The 24,841-nt window shown below is 31.8% G+C and overlaps 2 protein-coding genes across 3 annotated transcripts; both read left to right on the forward strand.

Annotated features, from left to right (window-relative positions):
* Positions 1 to 5,783: 5,783 nt before the first annotated feature.
* LOC114181292 lies at positions 5,784 to 12,966 on the forward strand. Of its 2 annotated transcripts, none has more exons than XM_028067710.1 (4): positions 5,784 to 6,365; positions 7,285 to 7,656; positions 7,741 to 12,017; positions 12,339 to 12,966. In XM_028067710.1, exons 1-3 carry the CDS (start codon positions 6,255 to 6,257, stop codon positions 11,983 to 11,985), a joined length of 4,728 nt encoding a protein of 1,575 aa, XP_027923511.1. In that variant the 5' UTR covers positions 5,784 to 6,254; the 3' UTR covers positions 11,986 to 12,017; positions 12,339 to 12,966. The 2 variants fall into 2 exon arrangements, with proteins under 2 accessions (XP_027923511.1, XP_027923512.1); XM_028067711.1 differs by having other exon boundaries at positions 5,784 to 6,326.
* A 6,054-nt stretch (positions 12,967 to 19,020) lies between these two features.
* LOC114181309 (protein ALTERED XYLOGLUCAN 4-like) lies at positions 19,021 to 24,708 on the forward strand. Its single transcript, XM_028067728.1, has 2 exons — positions 19,021 to 19,340; positions 23,680 to 24,708. The coding sequence occupies exons 1-2, from the start codon at positions 19,275 to 19,277 to the stop codon at positions 24,460 to 24,462; spliced, it is 849 nt and encodes a 282-aa protein (XP_027923529.1). The 5' UTR covers positions 19,021 to 19,274; the 3' UTR covers positions 24,463 to 24,708.
* Positions 24,709 to 24,841: the final 133 nt, after the last annotated feature.

Here is a 24,841-nt window from a genome sequence, read left to right on the forward strand (position 1 = left end):
GTGAACCGTAATTAAAAGTCCAGTATAGATAAACGATGAAGATTCTATTGAGAATAATTATTAAATGTCTTACATACGACAACAATTATATGGTCAATAGTCATTAAAAGTTATGCATTTTTTAAACATTTTTTTCACTTTTTCGCTCATGTTGTGTTTTCGCTTTTCGCGTAACTTATTCCTTTTCTTCTTTCCCATTTTCTCTTCATCATGTTGCCCCTTCAAGCTCGCCACACATCGCAACTTCAAGCTTGCCGGTCATTGTACCACCAAGGCTTTAGAGTCATCTTGTTGTTAAGGTTGTTGCTTTTGTACGTGGTGCATTTGCAAGGAGTGGTTTCCTACCTCGTTAGTCTTTGTGCAATCGTTGTTGAAGCTCGTAGTCGTTGACCCATTCAGAGTTGTCGCCACTAGTCATTACCACTCTAAGTGTTGTCGCTTCCAGTTGCTCACTAAACCACTAATGTTAAAAAGAAGGCTTAAATACACATTTGGTTCATATTTTCATTGTGTTTGTTCATTTTAATCCTCATTTCCGTTTTACGTTCAATTAGGTCCCCATTTTCAAAAATTGGTTAATTTGGTCCTTTTTTACTAACGGTGTTTAAATAGTTAACGTTTTTTAACAGTACATGCCACATGTCAACTCCTCTTTATTTATTTATTTATTTTATTTGTTTAATTTCAAAAAAATTGTTCACATGTCAAGTCACAATTGTACAACCTGTCAATTATACTACCACGTATTAGTTTGTGGTTGTATTATTATTTTTTTTGTTCAATTTAGCCTAAATATTTGTTATTTTTGTTTAATTTAGTCTTTATATTCATCTTTTTTGTTCAATTTACTATTAGTTTTTGTTAAAATGGAACAATTTTTTCTTTTTCAAGTTGAGACCAAATTTAATTTTTTATAAATATTATATATTTATTTTTGAAATTGACATTATTATTAATTATTTTTTAAAATCAATTATAAATTATTATATTTAATTGTAAATTGAATATAATTCTTAGATTCAATTGTTAAATAGAATATAATTATTTAAAATATTATTAAAATATAATTATTAAATGTTTTAAAAATATATATTAACATTTGTAAAATTGACATTTAAATTTAAAATATTTAATATCTTTATTGCATTTTAGATATTAAACTCTAAAATATTTTATATTTAAATATTTATTTTATAAATATTATTTTACTTTTCTAAAATATTTCTAATATTTGAAATATTTTTAAAATATCAATTTTAAAAGAATCGGTATTTTAGAATATAAATATCAGAAGCAAATATTTAATAATTGTATTCTAATAATATTTTAAATAATTTTATTCTGTTTAATAATTAAATTTAAGAATTATATTCAATTTATAATTAAATTTCACAATTTATAATTGAATTTAGAAACAATTAATAAAAATTTCACTTAAAAAAATAGTATAATTTCTATAAAAGATATTAAATTTGGTATCAATTTTAAAGGGACAAAATTGATTCATTTTAACTAAAATTTGGATAAAAATGAACAAAAATAACAAATATAGAGACTAATTTGAACAAAAATAACAAATATATAGACTAAATTGAACAAAAAAATAACACAACCACAAAATGACACGTGATACAATTATGGCATTACACATGAATAATTTTTTTGAAATTAAAAAAACTAAAAAAAATAAAAAAAGAGCTGACACATGACATGTACTATTAAATAACATTAACTATTTTAAAAGTGTAAGTAAAAATAATCAAATTGACTAAAATTTGACAAAAATGATGACTAAATTGAATAAAAACAACAAAAATATGGATCAAATATATATTCAAGCCTAAAAAAGAACTATTCAATGAAGTCACCGTTACTTACCAACTTGTTTGATACCAAAGGACAATGATTTATTTCACCCATTATCAATTGTTTAAACTTATAATGACGATTGAATTAGTGACGATTCTAGGTAAGGGTGAGTATAAAAGCTTAAACCGAACACACCCGACCAAACCGAACAAAAAAGTAGGTGGGCGGTTAGTTTGGTATGAATTCAGGTATAACTGGATAATTTAAAATGGTTAAAACAAGTATAAGTGGTCGTATACGGGTCAGGAAAACAATATTTGAGAATACTTGTCCCGACCCATCTTTTTAAGAGAAAAAACGCTAGCTTCCTCTCCCTCTCATATTTCTTGTAGAGTTTCCTAGTAACGCTCATCTTTTTCGTTCTTGTTCTCTGTAGCCCCTTTTCTCCACTTTAAATCTTTCATTGAAACCCTAAAATCTATTTTCCCATGCTTTCATGTCTTTCCTTTCTTCTTTGAAACCATCATACAGAGAAACAATAGCAAGAACTATCCAAGATCGCTTGACACTCTTTCATTAGACGCCCATAACAGAGACCCTTTCTCATCTTCTTCACAGTGCCTTTTGTAAAACCTGAGAAAATTAAATAATTAAATAAATAATTATTTAATATAAATGCGTGAATGAAATCTTTATGACATTTAATGCATGACGTTATGATAAAGAATAATACTAGTTCAAGTGGTTGAGAATACTTGGTTCTTATGAAATAACTTAGGTTCTAGTCATGTTGATTCCATTTGTGTTTAATCTAATTATTTTACTACAACTCACTTTCTAAGTTTATGCCAGAAACCGCCTGATGGCATGACAGACTGCCATAGCTCGTTTTGTGGTGTTTTGTGAATTCTGGACTTTTCTTATTGAACGAGTATTGGTATATATATGAACATTAGGGTTTACAAATTTGGGGGTTTAGGGTTGGATATAACTTGCATGGAAAAAGGCAATAAAATTAAGTGTATTTGAAACCTAATGTAATGATTGTGAACTTAAGCAAATGATTGGAGTGTATTGATTGAAAAATTGATGGAATGTGGGATAATTGTGATTTTAGGATTCATAGGTGCAAGAGGATTCTGGGCTTTTACCCAAAACTGGATGCACTGCCTGACGACACCTTGTTTGCCACCAGGCGCCAAAGAAAGTGGAGATGACACTATGTGTTATGATATGCAGTGCAAACTTGGAGATTCTGTTTGAGTCAGTTGGGGTATTGCACCTAAGAGTAACATTTTTCAACTTATAGGAAACTTCACAACAAAAATAACACCAAAAATTTACTCTGATCTGTCCAACATGTCAACTACATTGATAATTGTTTCCATGCATATTTTTAATATCATATACACTTTACACGTAAAAAAAAATCAACTACAACAATATTTACATATTTAAATTAGTAATCTATTTATTAATGCAATGATTAATTCTCCTTGCCTCAAAATAACATTCTTCCTAGCAAAAACCTTCATTGAACACCTTTAGAAATTTAACAAGATTCCAAGAAAATCTTTAAATATCCAATCCTACACTAAGAAAATTTCTCTTTGCAAACTACCCAAAGCGGAAAAGAAAATAATACTTTGTAGAAATTAAACCACTTACACAAATCATAGTTTTAATCAAACCACTTTGTTTCTTCTTTTGCTTCCTCTTTAGAAATGTAATTTGACATCACAACAAAGTCCAAATTATTTTTAATTGTTTGAATGGAATGAAAAGAGTAAAAAAACAAAAAAGAAAAAGAAAGAAAGTAAAAAAAAGAAGTTATTTAGATTAAGAGAAACAAAAATAAGAAATTTGTAATAGATGTGATTTGTGTTATAAAATAATTTTTTAAAATGTATTTAAAAAGTAATTTTTTTAAAACAATTTAATATAAACATAATTTTAAAATATAAATTATAATAAAAATAAAAGTTATTTTAAAATTTAAGAAATAAAAAAACAACTTTTTAAAATAACATATTAAAACAAATTATTTTACATTTATTAAAATTTATATTAGGTTATTTTAATTATTGTTTTGCTATTTTTATTTAATTATAATTATTAATCAAATATCAACGTATGTGACGAATTAAGATTTTATTCATAATAGAAAATATATAAACGTTTTTTTCTTCATTTTGTAAAGAAACAGTGTAATGTTAGTATTTTTTATTTGTGTTAATATTTTTTTTGACTCATCGATGTAATTTCTTTGTATAATAATTTATAATAGTAACCGCTAATCATTCATAATAATTGATGATAAAAATGTGTTGATATTGTAAATATGAAAATGTACTTATGTTTAAGTTAATTTATCTGTATTTTTATTTTGTTATAATAAAATACTATTATTATACTCTATAGAGGGTAAATTAGGTTACATATAGGTTGACAGTATTCGAAGAATACGGAAGAGTTTGTAGTCTGTTTATTTGTTGTGCTTTTGACAAATTTATATAAAATCATATAAATCTTAAGTTTAAAAAAAATATATTTTATTATACATATATTCACACACTTAATAAACATATATTACATAATTAGTATATCAAGTTGTTTGGGAAACCATCAATATTTTGGTCACTGTAGTCATTTGCGTGACATTGTTGCCAACAAAACTATATTAAAACTCCTATTAATATCATGATAAAATATAAAATAAAGAATAATTTCTTAAACATGTTTACAATATATTTTGTTCATTTTTTTTTATATTTTAGTAAATATTTTCTAAATTTTAAAACAATTAAACTAAAAAAAGGTAAAAGTATAATGAGATATGTAACAAAACAACTTCCCATATTTGCTTAGAATCGTAACTCATTAACACCAGAATAAAAACTGCGTGTATACAGGAGAATCTAAAATAAAATTCTTTTAACAAACATGAGAATAAATGTTCAACATCTTTATTTCTAAAAATATTTCATTCAACAAACCCTCCTAAATAATAGGAAATTAATTAATTAATTAATTAATTAATTACAGTAATCTATTATGAAAATATAGAATAATCAGAAGATAATTGAAGAGGGGCCATCATTTGCTACTCCATATACATCAAACAAAGACTCCTATGTCATGCAAAGAAGTAGCTGCAATGTTAATTACAAACAAATACATTTATTGAAGAGAAAGATATTATACCATGCTTCCAATTGAGTTTATAAATTAAAAATATTACTACATCTTAAAACATACATATATTCACTATTTTATTTATGTATATGAAAAAGTAATATTAGATATTAAAATAATTTCCTTTTATAAAACATTACAAGTATACAAATTTGTTTTTTCCTTAAAATAAAAAAATTATAACTTTGTTGTAGATGTAACAACTTATATATTTTTTTAATCTTTGTATTTAATTGTAAAAATAAATTATGATAACCTTCTATAAATAGAGAATAAAAAGTACTTTTACTGTGTAAGGAATATTCAATTCACTATCAGAAATTAATTTTATTTGTATTTGTGATGAATAATAAATATTATAAATTTTTGTAGTGAATTATTATCTATTTAATTATTATTATTGATTAGTAGAAACACAGCAATGCATGTGAGTTCACTTGTTTGTATTATAATAAAAAGTTAATTATATTATAAAATAACTTTTATAAAATTAATATTATAAAATAAATAATTTTTATATATATTTTTATTATTAATGGTATAGGTAATTATAATGAATTATATTATGTATTACACACTACATTATTTTACGAAAAGCGAGAAGGAAAGTTTGAAAGGAAGATACAGATACACATGTGTCCATAAACGGTATCGTTTAGCATATCCACGTCGTCGTTTTAGACTGTGTGGAATCGTAGACATCAATCAATCAAAATATATAATTTCCATTTTATAATTATTTATTTTTATTTTTCTACCTTTCTCGTATTCTCTTCTTCTTCTTTTCTCTCTCATCCTCTCTAAAATTTTTCTCCCAAATTTTCTTTCAACAAAATCTCACCGTTTCGCGTGAGTGAAGCGCAACACCCTCTTCACCCAACCCTTTCTCTCTCTTCTCGCGATTTCTCTGTCTTTCACTTTCTCTCTCATCTCGCTATTCCTTCGCACAAAATCTCTGGATTTCCGTAGTTTCCAGAGCGATCGCTCGATCTGTAACGCGAAGAAGAACCCTTTCCCTTTCTGTAGCCGATCATTGGGAACGTGCGTAACCGAGCCCTAAAATCCCCTTTTACTACCTCGCCGAAGGCGGATTGGAGGAGGAGATCTGCGATGTCGTTCTTGATCTAGGGTTTCCCCCTTCAGTGGTGGTTCCAAATCTAGGGTTTCGAAGACGAGGCGTGGGAATTCGGTTTCGAATTGATGTTTCTTTTCAGGGGCGAAGCTGGGATCGACACGGAAGATGGAGGATTATGCATGGGTGTGGTGGTGACCAGTGGAAACACAATCGGCACATGTGGCCTGTACCTGCTAACGCGACCACTGTAGCCATCGATTCTTCACCGTCTCAATTTATATGCAAAGTATATATATAAATATATATATATAAATCTAAACCGTTATTAGTTTTTCACTGTGTTTTCGATCAATTTCCTCTCCAGGTCCTTTTTGATTGTTTGGATTATGTCAAAATTTTTTAATTAAAAAAGTGTAGTTGTGATTTTAATTGAAAAAGCTCGGTAATCTCCTTTGTGATCGTGTTTTGTCTGGTTTGACCTAATTTTTTAGTTTTGTTACTAAAAAGTTTTTAATCGGTTGTGTCCTCGTTGTTTTCGATCTTAGTCTTGATGAGTTGTGGGTTTTTATTGATTTGTTTTCTTTTTTTTTTTTATACTAGAGAATACATGTGTGTGTGAAAGATTGAGATTAGGAAGCTGTTGTTGGGCTCTTGCCAAGCTGTTACTGATTTGGGGAAAATGTTATCTTTCTCTTCCTGATCTTTATTTTTATTTTTTCAAAGCTTGCTGTCTACCTGTATTTTAATGGTTTTATTTATTGTTTGCTACATTATTTTTAATTACTGGTATTTTGGGTTGAAATCTACAGGATGGTTCTGCCTTTATGGAATTCACTGCTCTACTATGTTATTGAATGTATTAATATATTAATAATAACATTTGAGTGACAAAAGTTATATTGAATTCTTCTTTGTAAATCCTGAGTGTAAATTGTATTCATAATGGTATCTGATTCTAAATTTCTCCATATATATGATTGTGGCAAATTCCTATTTTTGATCCTCTTGTGGGTTGTAATTGTTGCTGTCTGCATTTGATAACCAAATCCTTGTTGTGTTATCTGATATTGTTATGCATTGAGATTCTTTCTTCTCTTAATTTTATTTGCATCTACGTTCATAATATATTTCTATAAATAACCATTGTCTTTTGCTTGAATATTTGTAGATTTTGGTTATTTAATCACTGTACATAATCATTGTAGGATGGACGCAAGATTCGCGCCGGTGATTGTGCACTCTTCAAGCCACCTAGGGACTCCCCTCCTTTTATTGGAATAATTCGCAAGTTATCTTATGATAAACAAGAAAGTCCAAGTTTAGAAGTACATTGGCTTTACCGACCTGCTGATTTAAAACTCGCTAAAGGAATTGTGCTGGAAGCTGCACCGAACGAAGTTTTTTACTCCTTTCACAAGGATGAAACACCTGCTGCATCATTACTCCATCCGTGTAAAGTCGCATTTCTTCGTAAAGGTGTTGAACTTCCTTCAGGGATATCCGCATTTGTCTGTCGACGAGTTTATGACATTGAGAACAACTGTTTATGGTGGCTAACTGATAAGGACTACCTTAATGTTAGTTTTCTTATAAATATCGTTTTGTCATAATTTTGTATATAATGATTTATTTATACATTTTTGGTCTGTTGATGAATTCAGGAACAACAGGAAGAAGTTAACCAGCTATTAGACAAGACAAAACTAGAAATGCATGGGGCTGTGCAGTCAGGAGGCCGTTCTCCAAAACCCTTGAATGGTCCAGCATCAACACAGTCTTTGAAATCTGGTTCTGACAATATACAAAATAGTTCTTCGTTTGGTGCACAGGGTAAGGGTAAAAAGAGAGAGCGGGGTGATCAGGGTTCTGATTCATCTAAAAAGGAGCGGTTATTTAAGATAGAAGATGGAGATTCTGGTCAGTTTAGACCGGAGAGCATGTTAAAGTCCGAGATTGCTAAAATAACTGATAAAGGTGGGCTTGTGGACTTTGAAGGAGTTGAAAAACTGGTACAGCTTATGCAGCCTGACAGTGCTGATAAAAAGATTGATTTACCTGGGCGGATAATGCTTGTTGATGTAATTGCACTTACAGACCGGTACGACTGTCTGGGCTGGTTTGTACAGCTTAGGGGTTTACCTGTATTGGATGAATGGCTGCAGGAGGTCCATAAGGGAAAAATTGGTGATGGAAATCCCAAAGAAAGTGACAAGTCTGTTGATGATTTTTTGTTAGCTTTACTGCGTGCATTGGATAAGCTTCCTGTGAACCTTCATGCACTGCAGACCTGTAATGTTGGTAAGTCTGTCAATCATTTACGCACGCACAAGAATGCTGAAATTCAGAGGAAAGCCCGGAGTTTAGTGGACACATGGAAGAGGCGTGTGGAAGCTGAAATGAACATGAATGATTCAAAGTCTGGTTCAAACCGTGCTGTTTCTTGGCCAGCAAAGCCAGCAAACTCGGAGTCTCCTCATGTTGGAAATAGGAAAACAGGCGGATCCTCTGATAACGTTGTGAAGAGCTCCGCAATTCAACCCTCATTATCTAAAAGTTCCCAATCTAAGTTAAGTTCTGGAGAAGCTTTGTCGAAGTCTTCATCTCCTGCCTCTACTAAATCATCGACTACCCCAGCAGGCGTGAACTCAAAAGATCAAAACAGTAAATTCTTTGTTGCTGCAACGTCAGATCTACCTCTGACACCTATCAAAGAGGAGAGGAGCAGCAGTTCTAGTCAATCTCAAAATAACAGTATAACTTGTTCTAGTGAACATGCTAAGACTATTGGTTCTTGCAGGGAAGATGCAAAGAGCTCTACTGCAGTGTCAATGAGTGGAAGTAAAATTCATGGTTGTACATCTCGAACTCGCAAGTCAAGCAATGGCGTACATGGGGGGGCTGGTACCGCGGTAGGTCAAAAGGAGCACAACTCTGCAAAACACGCAACCAGAAATTCACCTTCTGAGAAAGTATCACCAACTCGAGCATCCCATGAAAAATCAATTGACCAGGCCCTTGCCGATCAAGGGAATAACCAGCGACTGATTCTTAGGTTGCCAAACACCGGTCGCAGTCCTTCAAGGGGAGCTAGCGGGGGCTCTTTTGAAGAACCAGCTACAACGAGCAGCAAAGCTTCATCTCCTGCTGACCGGAATGATAATCAGGACAGAAGAGTGAAAACTAAGGCCGAGTGTTTACTGACCCATGTGTCAAATATGATGAATGAGGCTTGTGATGCTAATGATGCTTTGATTGGTGATGAAGGTAAGGGTACTCCAATAGTTGATGAGCGAAGCAGGGCAAATGAAGATAGTGATAAGGTATTAGAAACATCAAAGCCAACTAGTTTGCCATCTGGGTTTGTTTCCAGATCAGGGCAGACTTATGATGCTTCTTTAAGCCCCATGAATGCGTTAGTTGAAAGCTGTGTAAAGTTTTCTGAAGCAAGTTCATCCGTTTCCCATGGAGACGATGGGATGAACCTACTAGCCACTGTGGCTGCTGGGGAAATATCCAGATCTGAAAATGCGTCACCTGTGGCATCCCCTGAGAGAAAGTCTCCTGCAGCAGATGAAATGTGCTCAGGCAATGATTTGAAGTTAAAGCATTCTGGTGAAGCAGCTGTTCGCACTCTTTCGGAGTTGAATGGTAGGGCTACAGGGGAGCATCCTTTGAATACAGTTGATTCATTGCAGATAAAGAATGAGTTGAGGCATCCTGCCATGACTCTGTCACGTGATTTTTCAGGGGATGGTGAAACCATTTCATCCCATGACACTCATATAAATGTCTCCCCTACAAATTTGTCACAAAATGTTGAAGGTCCATGCTTACGGACCGAAACCAAAGAAGATACTTCTGTTACTATACTGACAGCAAAAAAGGAGAGTAATGCAGACGCTGAAGTTTCAGACTCTAAATTAATGCCAAGGGCCTCCTCCTTGGATGATGATCAGAAGGTTGATCACATGAGTGAGGAGATCATTGAGGATGAGAAAATGTTGGTTTCAAAACCTGTTACAAATGTTGAGTCAGAAAACGTATCTGGTGAAAAGCAGCCGGAGTTAACTTCAGGTGTGGTGGATAATGAGAACCAGATTAGTGTGGAGAAAGCAACAGGTACTGGAATACTAGTGCAAAAGGCCTCTCCAATTGCTGAAAACTGTGAGTCTGCATATTTAAAAAAGGAGTCACCTGCTTCTGGCAATGCTTTAATTGTACCCAAGGATGAAAGTGCCGATGACATGAAGTCAGTTGTGATTGAGCCTGATGTAAGACCTATCGAGCAGGATTCTTCTGCTCCAGATGATTCTAATGAATGTGCTGAAGTTAATATGGGCAGAAAAGAAACCATTGGTCAGTGTTCTGGTTCATCAGTTCAGCCAGATTTACAAGCAATGGCTAGGACAGAGAGTGAAGTGTCCAAATCATGTGAGCAAAAGCTTGATGCAAACCCGTCTGAAGTTTCAGGAGAGAGGCATGCATGCTCTACAGCTGGTGCTGATGCAGCTGTAAAACTTGACTTTGATTTAAATGAAGGCTTTCCTGTTGATGATGTAAGCCAAGGGGAGATTGCCAGACAGGATGATCCTATCACATCATCTGCAGTTCATGTTCCTTGCCCGTTGCCTTTTCCTATTTCGTCCATCTCTGGTGGCTTCCACCCTTCAATTACTGTTGCATCCGCTGCTAAAGGGCCGGTTGTTCCACCAGAAAACCCATTGAGGATCAAGGGGGAGCTTGGATGGAAAGGATCTGCCGCTACCAGTGCATTTCGACCAGCTGAACCTAGGAAAAATACTGAGATGCAGTCCTCTACTAATGATATTACTTCTGTTGATGTCACTTCTATCAAACAAAATCGCCCCCCCTTAGATTTTGACTTGAATGTGGCAGATGAGAGATGTTTTGAAGATGTTGGTTCACATGGTTCTTTAGATTCTGGACCGCATGATCGTAGTGTGGGTCTTGATCTCGATTTAAACAGAGTTGATGAGACTCCTGAAATTGGTACTTTCTCTATAAGCAAACTGGATATTCCTGCTTTACCAAGCAAGCCGTCATTGTCTAGTGGGTTGTCTAATGGTGGAAGTGTCTCAAGAGACTTTGACTTAAATAACGGGCCTGGCCTTGAAGAAGTTGGTAGTGAAGTCCCTATACGTAGTCAGCAGATGAAAAATTCTGTGCCGTTTCCAAGTGCTGTTCATAGCACGAGAACAAACAGTGCTGAATATGGAAATTATTCTGCATGGTTTCCTCCTGGCAATTCCTATTCTGCAATTACTGTCCCGCCACTTCTATCTGGTAGAGGGGAGCAGAGTTATGTTACTGGTGCCGGGGCACAACGAATAATGGGTCCAACAGGTAGCACACCTTTTGGTCCTGAAATCTACAGGGGATCAGTACTTTCATCCTCACCGGCTGTTGCTTATCCGTCCACTACAGCTTTTCCATATCCTGGATTTCCATTTGAAACCAATTTTCCATTATCCTCAAACTCCTTTTCTGGTTCAAATGCATTTATGGATTCGTCGAATGTGGGCGGGCTATGTTTTCCTACCATGCCTACACAGCCAGTGGGGCCTGGTGGTGTCGTTTCATCCACATATCCTCGTCCATATGTCATGAGTCTTCCAGGTGGTACTAGTAATGTGATACCTGACAGCAGAAAATGGGGAAGTCAAAGTCTGGATCTTAATTCAGGCCCTGGTGTAGCAGATACAGAACGGAGGGACGAAAGATTGCCCTCAGGATTGAGGCAAATGTCTGTCCCGAACCCACAACCCTCAATTGAGGACCACTTGAAGATGTTTCAGATGGCAGGGGCTGCTGCATTGAAAAGAAAAGAGCCTGATGGTGGTTGGGATGCTGAAAGATTCGGTTATAAGCAACACTCACGGCAATAGTGTCATGGTTCGTCAACACAAATGTTCAAGAGGTTAGCCACTTTTATGCCTTCTGTCCTCCTAATCCTTTTTTCTGCATTTTCTTGGCTGAAATTGGATGTTATTTCATGTTTCTGCGGCCCTATTAGCTCTATTAGCTCTCTTGGTCCATGAGTTTGCCTTGTATTTGGCGTTTTTAAATGTGCTATAATCTTTCATTTTGTATTTTTGAATCTTAGCATATTTTGTTAAAAAGAATAGTTCTCTATGCATGCGCCAAATATCTGTCTTTATTTGTTTGTTATACTGATGTATTTTTGCTATGCAATTTCCTTAATTTGTAATGTATTGAATTTGTATCTGTTCTGGTGCAGCTATTAAGGAAAATGTCTGATAAATTGGAGATACTTGAGTGTTGAGCCATGGACAAAGAGCAGAGATGGTACCCGTGCTGCTGATGTGCCGCTTCATTTCTGACTTGATAAAGCGATCCAGATCCTCTGATGCAGTTGTTTTGTATGAATCTGCTCCCAGATTGTCGCTTGCAGATAAGTTTTTCCTGTGTAGATATCTAACTGAAACAGCAGGTGTGATAATGCCGCCGCTTAGAATCAGAGAAATTGGCATCAAGTGTTTGACTGTGACTGTTCTGCGACAGCACCGACCCCAATCCATTCTCGAGCATTTGGAAGGAGAGGATTGGATGTATGAACTGGCTAGGCTTGAGGCCAGTTTGTCTTTAAATCATTTTTTTTCCAACTTTTGTTACATATATAGTTATTGCTGTAGTCTTGACTTTCGAATTTTGTCACTTTCACATTCTGGTTATTGATATATGCACAGGTTAGCCACCATGGCCTATGTGTCTCTTCCCTCTATTTGTTATCGCCCTGCACTTGCGTCGTTTTCTTTTTTTGGTATCATATCTAGAATTTGTTTATAGAGTTTCTTTGAATTCTTCCTTTTATTGTATGGGCAATGCCTTGATGTTCTTAGCTGCAACATAAATTCGTGATTCGTTAACTCTTGTTACAGTAGTTATCCTTGAAAAAAATGAATTGCACAACTAAGTCAGCACAGCCAGGCATCATATATGCCTACAGAAGATATGATTCATTCGCCCTCCTTCCAGCAAGAATTTCTCGTTTGCCAAGTGTACAATTCTTTTATCTTAGTCGCTTAGTTATTTAAAATTAAGTGTTTATGTTATGAACACAAGTGCTCTCTGGACCGTAGGAAATACGAAACCAGTTTTAGTGGCATACCTTGTTGCTGTAAGAAAGTTGTTGTAAAAGCTAAAGCTCAAATAGTTCATCGTGATTTTGGATGTTGTTCATACAATTCGACATTTCAGTGCATTGGGTCAACAATTTGGTTGAAAATTTTAGAGTCAGTTTCAATATGTTTGGTATGAGCACTTGTTTGTCAGAATTTGGAAATAGTGATATAATCAGTAACTTACTTTTGAGTAACCAATCTCGAATAAGAGTGATGAGTTAAGGGATTGGATTAATTTCTTTGTTTTGAATTAGCAACAAGTTGGTGAGCATTGTGTACAATTATTCTGATCTTGCTTGGCTACTGGAAAATCGATAACTTTCAGTTCATTCTTACTCAATAGCTATTAGTTGTATTACTATTATTAACGTGAGATAAAGTTCACATTAAATGCTGCCTCAAGCCTCGTACCATACTCTTTTTAAGGAAAGCTTTTGACTTCTGACTACTTCTGCGATGTCACCATCCACTGAGTGGGAAAGGAAACTTCAATTTTGTGTACTTACTCTGCTTTCAAATTAAAATCTCTTCTCTGTTTCTCTGAAAAATGATACCTTAATTCAATTCTCTCAAAAAACAAGAAAGATGAAGGTTCTTCTGTTTGTTTACTCTCACAACTAAGCTCTAAAGATCTTAATATCATTTCAAATTCTCACCATACGTGTTTGTTTTAATTACTTTTTGACCAAATTAATTTTTTACCATGGAATAAGGAAAAAGTGTTTATGTAAATAATTAAAGTCTTATATTTTCTGTGAGGGGTGTGTTTGTTTTTTGTTCTAAGAGTGTGAGAATTGATTTTTTTTTCTTGCTATAGAACAAATTGAATGTTATTATAACTTCTTTTTTAATGAAAACACAGTTTTGGAGAGTTTAAGCTTGTTTAGTGATCCCATTCTATATTGAACACAAATATTTTTTATCCTTGTAAATAATGTTATCATTTATCTGTGGTCTTGATTGCTGACATTTATTCTGCAAATATCGATAAATCTTTTATTTCTAATCAGAAACTGATAAAAGGAAACATTTAAGCTATATCTTCATGCATGATGTGTTTTAGTGAAGAAATTACGTTCGTTGATTTAAATCAATGGACCAACAGTAACTCTCATCTTCAACGTCAATTCAACGCGTTCTCACGAAATTATTTTTTACAACTGTATTATTATACAATGCATTTAATAAATTGTACGATTGTATACCAATTTTCTACAACTCCGATGAATACGCTCACAAGAGAATAAACCTTCGTACTATTATTCCATCGAATAATTACATAATTATGATGATTTAACTTTTATAAAAAAAATTGTAAAAATTATACTAAATTATACTTACAAATATATGTAACTTTTATTTATTTTAGGTAACCGTGATTCTAAAAATAAAATCCCTTTGGTCTTTTATACTTGACTTAAATACCTTTTTTTTCCTAATTTTTGTAGTGTTAGTTGTGGATGTTCTTCATTTTGACAGAATGTTTAAAATGGTCCTCATTTTCACAGTCCATGTTTTATTTAGTCCTTGTCTGTAACGCCGTTTAAATCATTAACGGAACATTCTACATGTGGCACAATTTGTATTAGGGTGTGTTACTGTACATGTGGCTAATTAACAATTAACGTTAATTTTTCAATTTAGGGAAAATTTTGCAATTAGAGAAATCTCTTTATCTTCGTCTTTCTTGAGCTCGGATTTGCATAGGAAACAACTAATACTGACCATTTCATCATTGGATTGCAGTTGCGCTCTTCATTTCAATTTTCCAATTAATCATCATCAATGAGGTAAGTGAGTTTAGGGTTTTCTGGGTTGTAATTGCTCGTGGGTTAGGGTTTTCGTAATTCTATCTTGGAGTTTATTTGTCATTCAATGGTTGTGATTCTGCATGGTTTCTAAATTACCTACTAAGACTACACCAGATGCCTACACTGCTGAGAATGCACAAACTGCTGAGAATGCACCAACTGCTAAAACTCAAACAACTCAATCACAAAGGAATGAAGTGGAGAGTCAAGCAGCACCACTACCAACACCAGAAGAACCATCTCAGCAGTTTAGGATGAAATTACAAATTAGGAGGAGGTCATGATAGCAGCTACAAACGTCTTAGTTATTTTTTGGAATTTCTGATGTAGAATCCATTATTGATGTACTGCATTTTGACTTTCCTTAAACTTTGTTCAGTTTCACTTTTGCCAAACATTGATGTAGTGCATTTTGATGAGGATGAATTAACGTTATGAATTTAACTTCTTCCAGACTTAGATCAATTTATTTTTTTCTAAGCTTATATCAATATCACTTACTTCAGATTAAACTAATATCAACATAATCAAACTAATTTATTTTTTCATTTAACAATAGTACAAAATAGATTGGACTTTAAAAGATTACACACAATAAAAGTACGAATAATACAATAACAACACAAGAACCTTATTACTAATTGTAGCTTCTTCTCAGCAACCTTTAATGACTTCTCCAAATCATTAATCGCCTCATTTGTGTCATGATGATATCCTTTTCATCAACACCACCATTTGAAAAAGTTGCAGCCCACATTATTGGAACCACCACTCTGTAAATCAATAAACCAAAAATTAAAACCAATCTATTATTAACACAAAAATAAAAACAGATTGTACCCAAAATTTTCTACCAATATTCTTTGGAGTTCTTGCCATCCTCAAAGCTGCCATCTCTCCGCAGCTACAACTAGGGGTTAATCCATTTCTCGTTGAACCACCAACAGTGCACGAAGATTGGGACCGTAACATACCTATATAATGGGATTGTTGGAAGAAGAAAATTGCAGCAACACCAATTGGGAATGGAGGAACAAGATTGCCAAAACTCACAAACTGCCCAAACATTCCTTACCAAAACCCTAGCTCACTTATTTATCCTCACCTGTACAGTACACGTAACACACCCTAATACAAACCGTGTCAGCTGTACAATGCTCCGTTAATGATTTAAACGGCATTACAGAAAAAGACCAAATAAAACACGAATTGCGAAGATGAGGACCATTTTAAACATTCTGTAAAAATGAGGACCATTTTAAACATTCTGTAAAAATGAGGACCATTTAAAACCTTCTGTCAAAATGAGGACCATCCGCAACAAACACTACGAAAATGAGGACCAAAAAGGTATTTAAGCCTTTATACTTTTATTCTTTACTTAATTCTCAATTAATTTATGTATGTCTTTTTCATTTTTATGTAAAAATAAAAATAATAAAACAGAAAATCTTATAAATTTTTCTTTAAGTAAATTTCTCTATTATATTTATTGTTTTACCCGAAAGACCTTAAACCATACAAAAGATGAAAGGAGTATTTTTCTTTTATTCATCTTTTTTCCTTTTTCTAACCAATAACAAAGTTTAAACAAAGCTCAAATGCTTTATGTATTATCTACACTACTCAATTTTCTCCCATCACCATGCTAACTTGAGCAAGTTTATTTCATCACTCCTTTTATTTTAGAAAAATAATTTTTTAACAATTAAATTTTGATAATTATGTTTTATAATGTCAGATGATATTTTCTAAGTGACTTTCTAATTTTTTAATTTTAATTTTTTTATATTTAAAAATTACTTAAAAAATGTTATTCTAAATTATAAGAAGAAGAAATTATAAAATTTAGTCGTTATATTTTATCTATATTTATCACTATTCACTTTTTACACAAATTTGATGTGTAATAACACTAATAACTAGTGATTGAATTTTCACCAACCATGTTCCACAAAAGACGGGTCAAACTCTTGATCCACCACCTCTGTCACATGACCTTACATTACACTGATCCATGACCATATTCACTCTCCACCAACAACACAACCTCAGCTGCAAAAAGAGTGTAACAATTGTGGCGCAAAATTAGGGTTTGTGTCAATGAAAAATGGTCCACACCTCCAACACGATCACATGCACTGCTTAACTTCTACCTTGACATCTGTCACATTCCACCCTTCATGTTATCTTCTGACAAAAATAAAAGTACCACTTTTCATTGCATGCCATGCTTTCTCTTTCACAAGTATTGTGCTCTTCCACAAACACTTCTTAAAATTCTAACAAATAAAATAAAAAGAATAATATTTTGAATACTAAATTTTGACAACTTTCTCTTATAACATGATGTATTATCTTTTAAGTGGTTTTAAATGATTGAAAATAAAAAAGATAAAAAATAAAAAATCACTTAAAAAATGATACCTAAAATTATAAAAGAAAGTTGTCAAAATTTAGTAGTTAAAAGATCATTTTCCATAAGATAAACTACTTTTCTAATACCTTACTTTCCTGCACCATCCTTATCAGGGACACCATCAACTCTCATCAAATTTTCTAATACTTACTTGTTTCACACCAAAAATTTTGTTTCTCATGTCAAAAATGAAAAAATCATACCACTAATTAACACTGGTCAATTTATTTCCATACACAGACTCATCATAGTTAATAAATTCTATAAATGACAGTAAAAATATTCTTTTACCCCATATAATAATATCCCAGTTTAAAATCCAGAAGGAAACATCTATTGAGTAATTAATGAATTTTAACACATTAATATATCACCAGTCAATTCTATATATGTTTAACGTTTTTTTATACTTTTGTTCAATTAGAATTAATCTTACAAAAATGATTTTTAAAGTAATTAATTATTCAAAACGATCTTGATGTATATATGACAATAAAAAATTAATGACAATTAATATAATTCTTTGCGTAATTAAATTATTTTTTAATACAGCATAAAAAATATGGCTGTTAGACAATAAAATAGTAAATTTTTGGAGGAAAACTAATATATGGTGTCCAAAAAAATAATTTTGTAAATATTTCTATTTCTATCTTGGTTTTTCCAGATCAGTAGAGTGTGTAAAAATGGTATAGCATAAAAAAACATTCTCGTAACCTAAGTTTCACCATTGCAGTTACATCACAACCTTATTTTTTTCTGTCATATCGTAACAGTCACAACTACACAAAGTTTATAACACCAAAATTTTCTCTGATTATTATTATTATTATCATTATTATGGTTATGATGATTTTGATTCTGGTGTCTCATGCTTTTCTTCTCTCACATTGAACCACACCAGACCCCACAATTTTCTCCCCTTTCTCTCTCTGTGTGTAAAGTGTCAGAGGGATGTTGGAGAAAACCATGAAGACATCTAGTACGATGTTTCAGGACAAGCATCATCATAATAATCATATCAAAAGAGAGAAATTTCTGGGTCTGACCTTAGGCAAGGGTGTGCCTTTTGTCTTGTCCTCTCTCTTAATGGCTTCAATTTTCTGTCTCTTCTTCCTCCACAATCCCAACCCTTCCACCTTCATGCCCCAACAAGGCCATGACCTCTTTGAAAATCATTCACAAAACCAACAACATGATGCCATCATCACAACACAGTCATCATCATCATCATCATCATCATCATCATCATCCCAACCACCAATGGGTATATCCCAAACATGATCCCACTCACCATCATAATCATGTTCAGGTTTCAAAAAAGGGTCCACAACCATGATTTCGTCCCGCCATTATAGAGTTCTTATGCCCCACAACTGTAACCTCTTAAAAGTTTTCATTTTTCTTAAAATTTTGGTTAAAATCAAACAATGGGACGAAATTGGTGTAATTTAAAACCTTGATCATGATCATGGATTTTGATCGCCACCCTTTTGTCTGTTAACTTGATTTTATGGGTCTGAGTTTATGACATTACATAAATTTGTGTTCTTTATTTTTTTTTTTGTTTTGGGGCAGAACAGAAACCATGTGACCTTTCTAAGGGTCATTGGGTGCAGGCATTGGGAGGGTCATCAAGCTATTACACCAATTCAAGTTGCCCTACAATCCCTGATAGCAAAAACTGTTTCAGACATGGCAGAAAGGACTCTGATTTTCTGAATTGGAGATGGAAACCTGATGAATGTGAGCTTCCAAGGTTTGATCCCAAAACCTTCTTTCAGATTGTTCATGGCAAAACAATGGCTTTCATTGGTGACTCTGTGTCTCGAAACCACGTGGAATCGCTTCTCTGCCTCTTGTCACAGGTTAGTGTCTAATAGTAATTAATTACAGAAAATTCTGTTCTATTTGCTGAAATTTAAGACTTTTTTGGTGTTGTTATTGATAATTTTGCCCAACTATTAGGAAGCTTTTCTTATAAAGAATTAGTATTAATTGGATAATTAATATATTTTTTTATCATTAATAAATTTATTAATTTGTTTTCTTTAATTTTGATTTATGAATTTTCTTATCAATTACTAAATGAATTATGTTTTTAGTAGTCATTTTACATATCTATAATCTATAACAATAAAGGGGATTCCCCTTTTTGTGTCCACTCTTCAAAATACCGATTTTACCCCTTTAAATATAATAATTTATTAAATTTTTAAAAATTGACCGTTACTTTTACAAACTTTTTATAAAATCAGATGTTTCTATTTATTCTCTTTTTCTTTATTTATCAATGGTTATTCTTTTATTTGTTCTGATATATTCCAATTTATTTTTAATAAATATAATTTTAATATATATATATATATATATATATTAACTTAATAACATTATAATATTATCACCTATTAATATAATATCACGCATATTTAAAAAATGTATACACACAGGCGCGATAACGCCTGTGTTACGCTAGTAATATATAAAGGGGATTTCTTTTTGTGTCCACATTTTAAAATACCAATTTTACCCTTTAAATATAATAATTTATTAAATTTTATAAAATTGGCTATTTCTGCTTTTTCTCTTATTCTATTTATCTATGGTTATTCTTTCATCTGTTCTGATATATTTCACTTTATTTTTAATAAATATAATTTTACTTTATATATTAACTTAATAATATTACAATATTATCACCTACTAAATATAATATCACACATATTTAAAAAATGCATACACACAAGTACAATAGTTTATTTGAATGATTATTATTATTATTAAATGATAATTATTGCTAATACATTAAAAATGAATATATATTTATCACATTAACTTAAATAATTGATTTAAATTATAACTTGAACCTTTAACTTTTATTCTATATCCAAGTAAACAAAACTAAATTGTATGATTGAATTTGAAGTTATATCAGTTCCATTACTTAGTGAATGGTTCCTTTTTACACGTTGAGTAGCATAATTCTTTGCTTCCATACAAAGGAGAATGTGATTCTTGTAAACTAAATTAGAGGGAAGATCAAAATATGCTTCACTTAGAAAAAATTACTATAATTGAAAACCTTTTTTTTACACTACTATAGGTCGACCAAACTTTTCAAAAAAGGACTATTTTAAAAATTAACTTAGAAAAAGAATGTTATTTTCTACAAAATATTATAATATTATCATACTATGGGAAAAATAAATTCCTAAACTCTCTCCTTAAATTGAGACTAATAATTAAACTAGACTATTTTCATCTGAATTGATGTACGTGATTGATGGTGTAGAAAATAATATTAGAGGGATGATCAAAATATGCTTCACTTAGAAAAAATTACTATAATTGAAAACCTTTTTTTTACACTACTATAGGTCGACCAAACTTTTCAAAAAAGGACTATTTTAAAAATTAACTTAGAAAAAGAATGTTATTTTCTACAAAATATTATAATATTATCATACTATGGGAAAAATAAATTCCTAAACTCTCTCCTTAAATTGAGACTAATAATTAAACTAGACTATTTTCATCTGAATTGATGTACGTGATTGATGGTGTAGAAAATAATATTAGAGGGATGATCAAAATATGCTTCACTTAGAAAAAATTACTATAATTGAAAACCTTTTTTTTACACTACTATAGGTCGACCAAACTTTTCAAAAAAGGACTATTTTAAAAATTAACTTAGAAAAAGAATGTTATTTTCTACAAAATATTATAATATTATCATACTATGGGAAAAATAAATTCCTAAACTCTCTCCTTAAATTGAGACTAATAATTAAACTAGACTATTTTCATCTGAATTGATGTACGTGATTGATGGTGTAGAAAATAATATTAGAGGGATGATCAAAATATGCTTCACTTAGAAAAAATTACTATAATTGAAAACCTTTTTTTTACACTACTATAGGTCGACCAAACTTTTCAAAAAAGGACTATTTTAAAAATTAACTTAGAAAAAGAATGTTATTTTCTACAAAATATTATAATATTATCATACTATGGGAAAAATAAATTCCTAAACTCTCTCCTTAAATTGAGACTAATAATTAAACTAGACTATTTTCATCTGAATTGATGTACGTGATTGATGGTGTAGAAAATAATATTAGAGGGATGATCAAAATATGCTTCACTTAGAAAAAATTACTATAATTGAAAACCTTTTTTTTACACTACTATAGGTCGACCAAACTTTTCAAAAAAGGACTATTTTAAAAATTAACTTAGAAAAAGAATGTTATTTTCTACAAAATATTATAATATTATCATACTATGGGAAAAATAAATTCCTAAACTCTCTCCTTAAATTGAGACTAATAATTAAACTAGACTATTTTCATCTGAATTGATGTACGTGATTGATGGTGTAGAAAATAATATTAGAGGGATGATCAAAATATGCTTCACTTAGAAAAAATTACTATAATTGAAAACCTTTTTTTTACACTACTATAGGTCGACCAAACTTTTCAAAAAAGGACTATTTTAAAAATTAACTTAGAAAAAGAATGTTATTTTCTACAAAATATTATAATATTATCATACTATGGGAAAAATAAATTCCTAAACTCTCTCCTTAAATTGAGACTAATAATTAAACTAGACTATTTTCATCTGAATTGATGTACGTGATTGATGGTGTAGAAAATAATATTAGAGGGATGATCAAAATATGCTTCACTTAGAAAAAATTACTATAATTGAAAACCTTTTTTTTACACTACTATAGGTCGACCAAACTTTTCAAAAAAGGACTATTTTAAAAATTAACTTAGAAAAAGAATGTTATTTTCTACAAAATATTATAATATTATCATACTATGGGAAAAATAAATTCCTAAACTCTCTCCTTAAATTGAGACTAATAATTAAACTAGACTATTTTCATCTGAATTGATGTACGTGATTGATGGTGTAGAAAATAATGTATTTGAAAGGATTTTTAAGTAATTTTCTGTCATTGTACGTTGATGTCATTTTATGAGACTTACATGAAATTATTTTACCTCCTAGTATTTTTGTTTTTCAAACTCATTTATTTTCATTTTAATTCTTAATATGTTTCACCATTTTTCCTGCATTTATGTTGTTGTAAATCATTTTACTCACTTTTGCTTGTTTAATGGTTAGTTTTATCATACATGTTAATTCAATCACTTTACTTTTTTAACTTTCGTTTTCCACTAAATTTGCTAGTTTTGAATATATTGAATTTTTTTTTTTTTTTACTTCTTTGTAGTTGTTGTTGGTATATTTTGAAAAGAGAAAATTTCACACTTATATAGTACATTTTCATACTTGCAATTAATAACTTTCACACTACTATTTCTGATATAGTCTGAATGTTCTTTAATTAGCAAAAAATTGCATTTTTTCCCAATTGTTTTATATCTTCAAATCTACATGAACATTTATAATAGCATATAAAAAAAATTACACCTTTATCAGAAATAATATTTTTTACTGTTACTGTTTTTTTTTTTTAATTTGAAAAGTCAATCACATAATGTTATGTCAATATCAGTAGCATGACATCAATAGTTGAAAACAGAAATTGCATATTCTTCCCATGACGTGTTTGATATGAAGAAAGAAATCCTAGTTAATCTATAAAGAAGCATCTACATTGAAACTTATTTAGTGATAAATATAATTTTTATTTATAGTAATAATTATTTTAATAAATATCAAAAGTTGATTAATTGTTTTTTATTTTATAAATTAACATTAAAAATTCGTTATTATAATACTAAAATTAATTATTATTTAAGTATTTTTTTATAAAAAAATCGAAAGATCAAAAGTGTGATTATTCTAAGTACAATGATATTTTATTTTTTATTTTAATATTTTACTTTTTGAACGTGATTTAATATAAATTATCGATTAATGTATTATTATTTTTTTAAATTAATTATTCATGTTAAATCAGGAATAAAAATTGAAAATAAGAAAAAAAAAATCACTATAATTTGATTTTCATTTTGTATTTTCTGATATAATTTAGCGTAAAATATTGATTGATATATCAGTATCTTTTTTCTCTCAAAATGACCAGCATTAAATCACATATTCTACTACGAAATAGAATTCTGGAGGTCAAAATATTATTCTCCGTATGATAAAAAATAGAGAGTGAAAAGAATAATTTTTCTTAGAGGTGTGACAATTTTGTTGAAAACCTTGCAGAGTGAAGTTCCAAAGGACATGTACAAGGACTCAGAAGACAGGTTCCGGAAATGGTATTTCCCGATCCACAACTTCACGCTGATGATGTTGTGGAGCAGGTTCCTGGTGGAAGGCGAGGAGAGAATGGCGAACGGCACAGGCACCAGCGTGTTCGACATGCAGCTGGACAAGGTAGACAGTGACTGGGCCAAAGAGCTTCCCAACTTAGACTACGCAGTGATCTCTGACGGACACTGGTTTTTCCGAGGGATGCGTCTGCACGAAGCTGGAAAACAAGTAGGCTGCGTCTACTGCAACGAACCCAACGTCACGGCCTACAACGTCGACTTCCCCCTCAGAAAAGCGCTGAGAACAGCGTTCAGGCATATCAGTGGGTGCAGGGAGTGCAGAAGAAGAGGGATGGTGACGGTGATGAGGAGTTTTGCGGCGGCGCACTTTGAGAACGGGTTTTGGAACACCGGAGGGTACTGTAACAGGACGGGGCCGAGGAGTGAGAGCGAGGTGGATTTTGGGGCGTTTGATTGGCAATTGAGGAATGTTCAGATGGAGGAGTTTGAGAGAGCGAGGAGCGAAGGTGGTGGTAGGTTTGAGGTTGTGGATGTTGCGAGAGCCATGCTAATGAGACCTGACGGTCACCCTGGGGAGCATTGGGGGAACAAGTGGATGAAGGGTTACAATGATTGCACTCACTGGTGCATGCCTGGGCCTGTTGATATGTGGAGTGAGTTGTTGCTTGCTGTCATCAAAAAAGTTTCAGCTTCTCATCATCTTCATCAGATTTAGTTACCATATTTTTCATCATCACAGATGCATACACAGATCATAGATTTTGTTAGTGTCATTAATTATACTTATCAGCACTAGTTCTGAAATGTGGTTCCAGTTGCAGCGATTTGTATGTGGGTGCTAGCTGTAGTTAAGGATTGTGAGTGACCATAACAGAGGGTATAGAGTGGGCCAATTTCTGTGTAAGACAGTGTATCATTTTTATTTTTTTTTAATTTTTGAAATAAATATTTTATATGCTTTTATGAGTACAAAAAATCAAGATTCATGAGTTTAAAATTTAAGAAATAATTGTAAAAAAGGAAAAGACGGAAACAATAAACATTTTATTGGCAGAATTAAGTCTTTTTTTTTTCTCTGTTTTTTTTTTTATACG

This window comes from Vigna unguiculata, chromosome 4 (assembly GCF_004118075.2).
Source record: "Vigna unguiculata cultivar IT97K-499-35 chromosome 4, ASM411807v1, whole genome shotgun sequence".
Lineage (NCBI taxonomy): Eukaryota > Viridiplantae > Streptophyta > Magnoliopsida > Fabales > Fabaceae > Vigna > Vigna unguiculata.

Coding starts and splice junctions, on each gene's coding strand:
- LOC114181292 (XM_028067710.1), top strand. CDS start 6,255: ATGCATGGGTGTGGTGGTGACCAGTGGAAACACAATCGGCACATGTGG. Junction 6,366..7,284: donor CGTCTCAATTTATATGCAAA/GTATATATATAA, acceptor TAATCATTGTAG/GATGGACGCAAGATTCGCGC. Junction 7,657..7,740: donor CTGATAAGGACTACCTTAAT/GTTAGTTTTCTT, acceptor TGATGAATTCAG/GAACAACAGGAAGAAGTTAA.
- LOC114181309 (XM_028067728.1), top strand. CDS start 19,275: ATGGCTTTCATTGGTGACTCTGTGTCTCGAAACCACGTGGAATCGCTT. Junction 19,341..23,679: donor TTCTCTGCCTCTTGTCACAG/GTTAGTGTCTAA, acceptor AAAACCTTGCAG/AGTGAAGTTCCAAAGGACAT.